The 12,646-nt window shown below is 37.2% G+C and overlaps 1 protein-coding gene across 1 annotated transcript; it reads right to left on the bottom strand.

Moving 5' to 3' along the window:
* Positions 1-634: 634 nt before the first annotated feature.
* On the bottom strand, positions 635-4,717 carry LOC109704261 (peroxidase 16-like). Its single transcript, XM_020225017.1, has 3 exons — positions 4,688-4,717; positions 4,358-4,523; positions 635-1,076 (listed from the first exon to the last, which is right to left on the bottom strand). The coding sequence occupies exons 1-3, from the start codon at positions 4,715-4,717 to the stop codon at positions 670-672; spliced, it is 603 nt and encodes a 200-aa protein (XP_020080606.1). The 3' UTR covers positions 635-669.
* Between the last annotated feature and the right edge of the window lie 7,929 nt (positions 4,718-12,646).

Raw genomic sequence — 12,646 nt, forward strand, 5'->3', positions numbered from 1 at the left:
TGAGAGGACTACGGTTATCTCAGTGACTGAATAAGCTTAAGTGCCTTAGATCCAATCCAGATTTTCAATTTCCAATAACCTAGAGTAGAGATGCAAATGGACCTGGATTGATAGAGATCCCGCGGCGATCTGTCCCAAATAGGATGGTAAAGTGGGAGTCAAAAATTTAAAAGAAAAATAAATCATTCCTAATCCGTCCTATACGCTGAGAAATAAAGCAGGAGATGGGTCCCTTTCTTTCTTTCATCCGTCTCGATACTTTCTTTGTTTATATCCTGATCCTTCGAATTTTTATTATCCCGACCCCGCCTTGAATAGAGTGATAAGCGATAGCAAAAAATAGAATAAAATTTATCGCCCCAAATTTGTCCTGATTCGCTAAGAAAATGGGGCGGGAGGTAGGAAGCCTCTCATTAATTGTACGCTCCTTTGCATTCCCCCCAGAGATGGTATAAATATGTCTGTGCTAAGAAAAGTAAATAAGTAACCATCATATTGGCCCCTTATATCATATACCAATGCCAAAAACATGATTACATGGACATCCAAAAAATTTCACAAGGAAACCACAAAACAACATATAAATAAATTTATTAAGCAACATTTTACTAATACCACAATAAGTTGCATATGTATACTCCAATCCAATCCAATCCAATCCAATCCAATCTAGTTCACGGCGGTGCAGACCCGCCGAATCTCTCCTTCGGTCGCATTCTTAACCCCGACCCTCCCGAGCTTAGTCATAGCAGCCACGAACGCCTCCTCGAACGCGGTCTGGTTCGACGCGAACCAGTTTACTAGTCCCCGCGACCTCTGGTCGGTGAACAAGATCTGGTCCGAGGCCAACAGGCCCATCTCTTTCTGTAGATTCTGGTAGTACGCGTTGTCGAACTTAAACGGTGTGGTCGGATCCAACATTGCGAAGGTCGACGGGTTGTAGTTCAACGGGCAGATCTGGCGCATCTGGCGCAAGAAGGTCAGGTTCATCGGCGGATTGAACGCCAGCGGCTGCTTGAACCGATAGATCCGGCGAATGAACTTGTCGCAGTGGGTGACTCCGATTGTGTGAGCACCTACAAAAACATAGATCGAGAACTTGAGAAATTAATCTCTTGGATCGATGGAAAAATGTTTTTTGATTATTGCCTGATATTAATTACTCCGATGTTTGAAATTATAATTTCATATCAAGTAGGAGAATTTTCGAATTTTCTTATTCTGTCCACTAGACTTTGAGCAGCATTTCAAATAGCAAGCTTTTGTAACTGAAAAGTAAAAGTTAGCTGTTTGACAAACAAAATGTCTAAATCTTGCCACGATATAAGAAGCCCACAAGCTTCAGGATTATAGAAGCAAAACCAGGACTAGCTATTTGACCCCCACTAAATGGTTGCAAAAATAAATAAATAAATAATTCTATGAGTATATGCAAAAAATAAATAAATAAATAAATAAATCTTACGTTCTGACCATCCCATAATCTATTTTATTACACTCGCCTTATCACACTTCAAATTTGTTAGTACTGAAAATCTAAAAAAATTATCTAATTCTTGAATGAGTTTGGTATACAAATATGTAGCACTGCAAACAAATAATCCTATGAGTATATACTTAAAAAAAAAAAAAAAAATTGTAAATCTTATCTTGTGACCATCCAATGATCTATTTTTTTACACTTGTCTTATCACACTCTAAATCTTTTAGTATTGAAAATCTAAAAAAAACTATCTAATTTTTGAATGAGTTGGGTGTACAAATAGCGCTGCAAACTGCAGAAATTTATAATGTTGGATCACCGTACTGCATTGCAAAAGAAAAAAGAAAAATACTACTGGTTGTACAAATTATATCCCATCTATTGAATAGGTGAGATCTTTTTACTAGTCACATTGATGTGTACAAATTACATCCCACCTATTGATGTGACTAGTAAAAAGATCCCATCCATTCAATGGATGGGATGTAACTTGTACACCCGCATTAGAGTGTACAAGTAGCACTATTCTTTTTTAGAACTAAATTTTATTTTTGGAAGTAAATTTAATTAAAAATTAGGTACAGTGGGTCAATTGACACTTTTTAAGCTTTCGAATTTTAGAACTAAGTGATTTTAGAGAAATAAAGTAGGAATTTCATCACATTTGTTGATAACTTCATCAAATTTAATAGTTAAAATTAGCAAATAAAATTTAATTAATTGATCATTAAATCATTAATGAAATTGGATTGGTTTAAATAAAAATCATTAGATCATTAATAAAAATTAGATTAATTAACTCACTAAAAATTCTAAACCTTACTAAGTAAGATAACTCAACTTGGAAGAACGAAGATACCGGCCGGAGTGCTTGGTTTTTGAAAATGTCCTAAAAATTAGTTCCCTGACTGAAAAAAAATACTTTCTGTTTGTTTGATTCCTAATAAATAAAAAAAAAAAAATTAAAAAATTGAATAAAGTAATATATTCTCGTTTGTCAAAATTTTATCCCAAAAATACAAAATGTGAAAAAAGGCGATTTCTATAAAATGCAATTTTTTCGAAAAATAGTTTTCCTCGCTTTTAGAGGAACTAACCATCCTGTAAAAGAGTATTGAATAAAAACTTTAAGATGAGACCAATCATTTTTAGCATAAGTAGCAAAAGACTGACTTTATGGTCGGGATTTTTATATTTTCATCTAAGTATGTTTAAAAAAAAAAAATGGAACTTTAAAAAAAAATGGCCAAGGGATTTACGTACATTTTTATCCTCTATTTTTATTTTTATTTTTTTGTGACGATGTGGATATTTAAAAAAAATAAAAAATAAAAAATAAAAGAGCTGCAATAGTCAAACAGCTGTGGCCCAAAACATGGCTCAGCAAATATGTCCAAATTGGGATACAACTGGGTCCAGCTACGCGCCCACTGATTTTCACAGCTTGGCTCCCAACATGCTTTACTCCAACAAGAGGACAAAAAAATTCTCAGCAATGCTGTTCCTATTTTTGACAGCGTGTAATCCTCTGTTTCCCATACATCGATGGTTATGACACCAGCGTATCACGGGAATGTCTACTTTTGCACGGCTATTTGACTCCGAGTACTGCTTCTGATATACTAATATATTATATGTAATAATTAGAATGTATCTTAAATATTATTTCTGTGATTTTGCACTTTTTTATTTTAATATTCTTGTGGTTTAAAATATATCAAGTTAATATTCTGTGGTTTTATTTTTATCTTTTCGTCAGCTTGTCCGTTAATATTTCGTTAAATTATATACAAAAAATTTTAAATATCTCACCTAGATTTATCGAATATTCACTTTAGTACCTTTTAGTTTTAATTTTGTCACTGATTTAATAAAAAATAAAATTAGTGAGATCAATAATAAAAAATAAAATAAAATCACAGGGTACTAAATTAATACACTTTAACCACAGGACACTAAAGTGAGAAAGTGTGCAACCACATAGGTGGAATTTGAAATTTTTCCTAAAAATTAATATATAGTACAGATCAACACATCAACGAATAAAGAGTACGATAATTACACCAAGTACAAATGTCAAAAATCAATGTAAGATTTAAATTGTCCGCTACTACGTGGTTCAGCGTGTTTTTTACTCATCATCTTATTGTTTTAAAAAGTTACAGTTAACTATTTTAAAATTTATTTTATATTACTTTTTTATTATAAAAATTTATTATTAACAAGACAGTAAAATAGTACTTTTTATAAACCACGAGATAGTACTTGTCATATGATGTAACTAATAAAATAACCTTTCCTACTAAATGGATAAAGTGTATATTATACACCCTAAAAAGAAGTGTACGAATGGCGTTGCTCAGATTATATTGGTATCTTATTCAACTTCTAGTTCTTAAGGTAAACCAAAAGTAAAAGATTTCCGACTAGGGTGACGAGAATAAATTTGTGCTAAATTACAAATGACCATAACAAAATTTAACCCAAAAAACAGAGGTATACTAATTTATCTTCATTTATTTTTCTATGTTGGATTGCAATATTGAATTGGTGTTAGTACTTTCACAAGAATTATTTGTTGTGAGAAAAAAAAAAAAAAAAAAACTTTCTCACTCCTCTCTTTTACTGTAGTTTAGGACCTGTGAGTGTGACCTAAACTACATTCCTTTTCATTTTACCCTTTTCTTGTGATGTGCAGAGGATTCATACTGAAGCAGCTCATTTTTTGTGCTTTACAGCTCCAACTAACTGCTCCATTAAAACTAACCAGTAGTGATGTTTGAAGAAATGTGTACTTGATCGATCACCACAAATCAAAATAATTACATACCAAATATTAAGTGACATTAAATTTGATGAAAACTTGTTACTAACCGGAGAGCGCGATCATGTCGGTTTGCGTGAGCCCGTTCGCGGCGAACACCGCATTGAGCTGATCCAAGTTGTATCCTGGGCCAGGAAGATTGTGTTTGACGTTGGCTTTCGACGTTACCCGACCGTCCAATCTCCCAAGCTCGACCTGGTAATACGGCCCGCCCGTCTGCGAAAACAGATAGAAAAAGAAAAAAAAAAAATCAATAAAAAGTTTAGTTCTTTTTAAATTTAATATCTTTAAATTCAATCAAGTAACTTATACTTGTTACTTCGTGCTTTAAAAAGCACTAAAATTGTAGTGAATCCCCAAAATGAGGGGTCCTTAATTACCAATTGGCCCCAATGGAAATTAATAATCATGTCACTACAAACTGTAGCATGCATATACATACATGCAGTGGGTGCTACACTTCCTCGTTAATTATATGTTAGTTGGAAATTCAATTAACCCCATATCACATGGTTTTGTCCCCAAAACTTGTACTATTGTTCACAATAACGACAATTTATATGCTCCCATGTACACATTAGATAAAAAGGTTATTATCTAGTTATTTATGACCCGTGAAAACAAGAAAATTTATGGCGTTGAGGCTTCGTACGTAATACAATATTAAAACCAAAACAGTTTGTAGAGAAAAGTATACATAGTTCATTAGGTATATATGTGCTTCTATATTTTTCAATAGCATTACAGAAATATATAATATCTTAATCGAATTATTACAATCAGAAACAAACAAATATTTTGCCATAACACTTTCTTCTTATAGGTAACACCACTACAATAAAAACGATTTATAGCAGCACTTTTAAATGTAAGTACATGTCAAAAAAGTGTTGCTAGCTAAAATTACCGACACTTTTAAAAAGTGTTGCTATATGTGGGGTCGCTAGGTATATTGTGACGGTTAAAGAATGTCGCTATAACCTAAAAAGTGTTGCTAATTTACCAACACTTATTTAAGCATTTAGCAACCGCCGAAACTCTATCTCGTTGGCTGCGGTGACGGAAGAGGACGACAGTAAAGGCTCTTCGTCTAGAATTTCAATGGATTGAGTGAAGAGAGAAGAAAAGATGATAATTGATTTTTTTTTTTTTTTTTCTGTTTGTAATCGGGCCAAATGGACTGGGTGTGGTGGGTTGAGTAGAGTAATCTTTTATTTTTGGTTGAATTGGGCTTTATATTTAGGCATTAGTAGATGTGTTTTTAAGTTTTAGCATAAATGGAACACTTTACTCAAAATGTTCCCAAACATGTTCCCTATAACTACATTCTGTTTGATGCACAGATATTAATTATCTTCATAATTCTGAAGGAGCCTTTAAAAATGCATGCTTATGCTATTAATTATTTGGTTTAAATATAATATTATAATTACATTATTTGTGAGATCGCAAATGGAATTTGATTATGGAAGTGTAGATCTATTATGACTTGAATTAATAAATGATTTCATGATTGATTTATCTTTGTGTTTTCTATTAAATGCACATAAAAATGCGTTGGTAAAGTGTAATGATTTACTTTCAACTATTAATCATTATTTAAAATTTTTGATGTTTACTTATCTATGCTTCTCAATTTATTTTCTTTGAGTCGGTTAACGATCTTAAACTTTAAATACAATACTCATTCTCACATACAAATGATTCTGTAATCGAATAAATTAGAAAATTAGATATTATTCATTAAATTTTTGAAAGTTTGAATTAGTCCGAATTTAAATGATATATAATATATAATAATTGATATATATATATATATATATATATATATATATATATAATTCAAGCAATTTTCATACATTTTTACCTAAAATGGTTATAAGTACGGCATACATAAATAAATATTAGCCCATTCAGCGAGGGAGTCAAACCTTGGAGATACCCTCATACTTAGGTTGTCGCCCACTCCAAATAAAAAACAATAAAAATAATAAAAAATAAAATAAAAATCACTATGTACAATGATCAGATGAATTATAACAAATTACTAAATCTCTTAAATTTCACAATCCATTGTTTTACAAATTACTTGTAAACTGTTCGCAGGTACAGCATTAATTGGCGAAAAAAATTTGATGGAACTAAACCTATTGAGTGTTTCTATTGACCCGTAAGCAATGAATTATGAGTCTTTTAATGGGTGGAATGGTAGTTTAGAGTTAGATAATAATGTTCAGGAAAATTTAAAGTCCAATTTTTTTTTTTAGAAAAAAAAAAACTACGAAAAATTGAATACCAAAAGAAAAAAACATTGTACGTAGAAAAATGTAGTGATAGAGAGAATTATTAATTAATTAATTATTAATTACGTGGAGGACGAATCTCTAGCTGCAATGAGTAAATATCGGCACAAGGAACCTGTGTTGGTGCATGCGGGATCGCCGATCGACGGCCGCTTAGCCGGTTTACGGTGTCACCGCCTCCGGCGAAAACAGCTGTTAGGTCGGCTCGTAGTTGGTTCTCGTCGATCGCCCGTTCGCTAGCGCGGCAGCACGCACCGATCGAGCCTTGATGCGCAAGGTTGAAATCTTATTTGCTGTATGCAAAATGTTAAGACGATCAGTATATTTAAGCTATATGTTTAAAGTATAAAATGCCTCAGTTTCTGCCCTAGTTTCTTCAATATATAAAAAGAAAATTGTGTATTTGAGCACGGGTGTGCTGAAATAGTTTGTACAAGCATTTAGGCGTACGAACATGAAAGATACCAGTACCAATGCCGTTAGTCCAAAACTAAATAACTAAAATATAATTAATATTTTAGAGGAAAGTTCATAATAATTTTTTTTTTTTTTTTAAAAGGTAGCGGCGGGGAAGACCGAGAGCAGTCGTCTGCGAAGAAGAGGGGAGGGTGCGGGGCAGGCGGCGAAGCTAGCTGCGCTTTGCGCTGCGGCGGGTTGTGGCAGAGACTCGACTTGGCATATGCTGGAATAGTATTCTGGCTCAGTGAGCTGATGTGTGCGGTACCGGCTGATGGGGAAATTGATGGAGGGAAAGAAGTGATGAGAAATGAGGAAAATATTGGAGTTCATTGCTGCAGGTTTTAATGTTAAAGCAGAGAGGCATCTGTGTTTGTGTTATTTAGTATATATATATTATTATATTATATACCAGTGAAGTTGAGGGGATGAGTGGGAGATTAATAAATGATGAGGGGAGTTATTGGATACACCTGGAGTGACACTGAAGCACTTATATTAATTAATTTGTGTAATATACTATCCACGTTGTTTATGAATTGTATATTAAATATTTTTGTTGTTGGTTTATCTCTTTGAAATTATAAATTGCGGATGATTTCATCGTGAGTTATATATGCATCTAATTTTTAATTTATTTAATGTTGAGAACAAGTATTAAGTTGGTTCTAAGTATAGCTGTTGTTTATTACAAGTTAAAAATGAAATATTTAAATTAGTTTATAGATGTTGTTTAATTTGTTGACTTAAAGAGATCATTACCTTATCAATATGTTACGGTGGAAGGATAAGTAGCAAGTCCGTTGAATTTTGCGTAGATGGATTGGATCGAGTCATGTTTTGAAATGTTAAGGTTGGAGGATATGGGCCGAGGTCACAAGTAAATCTGATATTATAGCTGTATTTGTACTTTAGCTAAATTGGTTATGTATTCTAACAACTCGAAACTTTTTTGGAATCAATAGTTACGCATCAATTGGCATTCCCCAATCACATCCAAATTATTTACAGATCGGAGTAAGATCTAAAATATTTCAATTCTTTAGAAACTGACCAAAATTTTGGGATTACTTAAACATGGCTAATTTAGTATGTCATCTAAAGTGTGTATAATTTTTATATCTAGGTCTTATAAATGTGTATTACTACAAAGAATTAGGTTATAGGGAAATATTTGTGCATTTTGATGTAAATGCCCAATTTATGCTAAAATTTACAAAAAAGTCTACTGAATGCCTAAATATAAAGCCTATATCAAAAAATAAGATTATAGACTCAATCACATCGACCCAGTCATTTGGCGTATAATAAGAAAATAAAAAAAAAATAAGAAATCATTACATTTCTTCTCTCTTAAGTCAATCTGAAATTACTAACGCAGAGATTTCCTGTGATCTCCCTCGCCGAAGCCAACGAGATTAGGAAGTTTCGCGTGTCAATTGCTAAATGTTTAAATAGTTTGGAATTAGCAGTCTTTTCGGTTATAGCGGAACTCTTTTTAATGTCCTATATATCTATGCGACATAAGACTTTTTAAAAAGTTGGTATATAATTTTAGCTATGGCTTTAGTTTATATGTACCCTTACTTTAAAAGTGTCTATTAGAACGTTTTTTGTTGTAGTGATTGCAGCTATATTAATTATTTGATTTGGTTTTAAATTTAAAATAATAATTATTAGATTTTTATTGATTAATTGACACATAACAGATGAACGAGTAATGGTGTAAGGTTGGATCGGGGGGACTACACTAAATGAGGATGCCGTGGGGTGTTTACACATTCGTGAAACTTTTATATAGTGTAATATAAAAATAATAATTAAATAATAATAATTAAGGGTTTAAGGGCGTTACCCCAGCAAATAAACGAATATTGGTCACAACGGGATGTATTAAGAAGATTGTGGCCGAATTGGATGTTCTTGTATGAATTTCGATTTAGTGTCGTGTGCTGGTACATACTGTTCCTATGTGACCAAATCCATTTGTGAATACGATGTCACGGGAGCATTTTATGGCCGGTAGAATAACAATGTCGTTCTGATATGGGCAAAAATTAATATATTATATATATATATATATTATAATAATATTTATATATATATATATATATATATATATGGCCAATTTGCATAAAAAATTCACTAGTTTTGGGCTTTTGCAAAATCGGGCCACCTTTTTCGTTTTTGCAGATTCGAACCGAATTTTTTAGCATCGGACGAAAATACCCTTATTGTTTTTCTCTCTCTCTTCTTTTTTTTTTTCTTTCGCCATTTTTTTCCTCTGCCATCCGCTCCCCCCGCAGCCGAGGCCTCTCGCCTCGCTGCGCTCCGGCGACGCTGACGCTGCTGGCGATACCGGACTCGTTCCTGGTCCGGTCAGAGGTGGAACTGGCGGCGCGGAGTTCCTCTCCCTCTCCGACCTCCGCCGCCTTCCCGCCTTCGGCAGGTTCGTCACCACCCTTTTCCAGATCACCGGCCGCGCCCCCTCCGACCTCGGCGCCGTCAACCTCACCTCCCTCAACTCCTCCTCCGCCGTCCTCATCTGCTCCCCGACGCCCTTCTCCCCCTCCCCCGCCAACTCCAACGCCACCGTCCTAGGCCTCGTCGCTTCCCTCCCCTACGACGTTAGCGTCTTCGCCGTTGACGCCCTCCTCGTCCCCTACAGCTTCGACCTCGCCTCGTCCGAGATCCGCCCCCTCGTCGGCGTCAACATCACGTGGGTGCTCGTCGAGGCGCGCGGGTTCAACGTCGCCGCGTCCATGCTCGAGCGCCGGCAGAGAAAAGGGGCGGCGGCGCGAGCGGCGCTTGACGGCGACGGCAACAGAGAAGGTGGAGGAGGAAGAAGGAGGAGGACGAGAAAACGGAGGAGAAGAAGGAAAAGAAAGAAGAATAGAGTGAGGAATAGTGTAAATTTCATCTAAATAGTACAACATTCGCCTAAAGAGTGTAACTCTTCATCCCAAAGAATGTAATTTCTATTTTAAATAGTGCAATTTCATCTAAAACAGTATAATTTTTTTAAAAATAGTGTAATTTCTCTTTCTCTTCTTCTTCTTCCTACGGGAGACGGACGCCCCTGAGCTCGCCGTGCATGGCGGATTAGAGGTTGGAGAGGAGGTAGTCGATGGCGTGGGGGCCGTTGAAGCTGTCGTAGATGCCGACGAAGACCCAGCCGTGCTCCTCCGACACCACCAAGTGGAACCGGTCCTCCCCGGCCTTCCCCTGAGCCCACTTCACACTCGCGCCACGCGCCTCCGCAAAGCAGGGCTCCTCGACGCCGCTATGCTTGGGCTTTATGTAGTGGGGGTTGGGGTGGGGGTGGCTGTCGTGGCTGCGGCGTTGCTTGGAGGCTGCGGAGACGGTACGGGCGACAGCGCCGGTGAGGCCGCGGAGGAAGGAAAGGTTGGCAGCGCTGCGGTGGGAGCGCACGGCACAGCGCTCGGCGATGATCTGGGAGACGCTGCGGTGGAGATGGGAGGAGACGGAGGAGGAGGAGGAGAAGGAGTGAGACGGGGAGTGTAAGGTACCGGACTTCTAAAATCATGAAGTTACGGTGTACATTTGGTTAGAGAGCCATTTGAATGATTTCGGTGAGGTCCCGGCGAGGCCCGGAAGCATTCGGGTGTTTTCGGTACGCGTAAACGCTAAAACGGAGCCGAAAGGCCATGTTGGGCCGTGAGCCAAATCCGGCATTAGCGGGGATGAAAAGATGATGAAAATATGCTCGAAAACATGTTTGGAGAGTCTCAATTCTATTTGAAAAGAATCGGAGGTCAAACGAGCGAAAACGAGCGAAAACGGAGAAGAAACGGTGAAAAAGCTGAAATTTTGGCTAAGTCCTTAAAGGCTGGAATTCTGGACCTACGGGGACCGGTCCCCTAAGTCCAGGGACCGGTCCCCTATACAAAAAAATGGCCCCCGCGGGGGCAATGTAATAAAATGAAAGTTGATGGGCCTATTTGCACTTTGGGCATTATGAGAGTGTATAGAGAGGGTTCTTTCTCTCTTTTTCTCATTTCCCTCACGCCAACACCACCTCTCTCTCTCTCTAAACGTGAAGAAGAAGAAGAAGAAGAAGAAAGAGGAGAAGAGAAGGAAGGAAAAGGAGAAAAAAGGAGAGGAGAGGAGAGGATCATCATCACCAACATCATCATCTTCTTCCTCTCACCATTAGAGCAAGCTTAGCAAGGTAAGCTTCAAACCCTACAATGGTAGATCTCTGGGTTTGATCCTAATGCTCTAGAAATGGTTTGATTAGTGTTCTAGCAAGCTTAATAGATGTTTAATGCTTGAATCTAGAGTTTGAATCGTGGATTTTGCCGTAGTCGCAAACTAGGGCTCAAAAATGGGATTTTTGTAAATATATGGGTTTGATCTCAAATAACCCTCTGTAAACCTAATTGATAGGTAACGAAACACGTTGGCGAAGACGGTTCGGCAATCCGACGAGCCGTTACAAAGATATTGAAGAAACGGATGCTTGGAGTTTCGTTTCCGCCTGGAGGGCCGAGGCGACGTCCATAAATCGTGAAATCGGGTCCCGAGCATTGTAACGGCGAGGCGAAGATCGTTAGCACTTGAAACGGCGAAGCGACGCGCTCTTAGAGAGCAACTGTGAGATCGGGCCCAAACGGGTGCCGAGTGCCGCGGGAGGCCGATTACAAGTGTCGACGAGCAATCGGAACACGAGTTAAGTTGGGTTGTGCTTACTGAAGCGACTAAGTCGCCCTTTATGTCTAAGATGATTAAGAATCCATGTTGATGCATATGAATGTAAATGAGGCATGTGGTTGATTCATGTAGCTAATGCATGTTAATAATAGGATGCAAATGCTAAGTAAATCCATGTAAAATGACATGATATAGAATACATGCTGATGATAATGCAAATGATATGTATGTGTGTATTGGAATATATGCTAGTTGCACTTAGCATTATGAGTTCATGCTAGATAGTAAATGCATATTGGCATCATAGAATGTATGTGAGATGAAATGTGGATATCTATAGTACTCGATATGACAAATAGGATATCAGGTAGATCGAGTGGCATTAACCTAGTGTTAATAAACATAGGTCGGACATAGATGACATTGAACCTAGTGTTGTTGAACCTAGGATAAATAACGAGTGGCATCTAACCTAGTGTTAAAGAACATAGGTTGAGTATGAACCTAAAGTCGGGATCTAGGTGTGTGGTATCTAACCTAGTGTTAAAGAACATAGGTTAAGAACTGAACCTAGAGTTAAGATAAAACCTAGGTTGTGAAATTGAGGCATTAGACCTAGAGTCAGTTGGATCTAGGGTGGAAAATGCATTGGACCTAGATAGGTCAATAGTATAGGGTTGGATATGGACCCTTGACTTGTAAAGTCGATTCCGGAATCTCAGTACTTGTGAACTCAATAGTTCTTGGACCGCGGGTGTATGCGGCGATGTTCCTCTCCCACCGGAAGAACTTTGAGGATTATGACTAAGCAAGAACAAAGAGCGCTAGGGTGTACGCGGCATGTTCCTCTCCCTATCGGGGGTCTTGGCTATGGGTGTACGCGGCTATGTTTCCTCTCCCACTGGC

The sequence above is a fragment of the Ananas comosus genome, unplaced genomic scaffold (genome assembly GCF_001540865.1).
Source record: "Ananas comosus cultivar F153 unplaced genomic scaffold, ASM154086v1, whole genome shotgun sequence".
Lineage (NCBI taxonomy): Eukaryota > Viridiplantae > Streptophyta > Magnoliopsida > Poales > Bromeliaceae > Ananas > Ananas comosus.

Excerpts from the sequence above, each read along its gene's own strand:
- LOC109704261 (XM_020225017.1), bottom strand. The coding sequence starts at position 4,717 with ATGATTATTAATTTCCATTGGGGCCAATTG. Across the intron at positions 4,524-4,687 it reads ATTTCCATTGGGGCCAATTG|ACGGGCGGGCCGTATTACCA; the intron begins GTAATTAAGGAC and ends CTGTTTTCGCAG. Across the intron at positions 1,077-4,357 it reads CGACATGATCGCGCTCTCCG|GTGCTCACACAATCGGAGTC; the intron begins GTTAGTAACAAG and ends ATGTTTTTGTAG.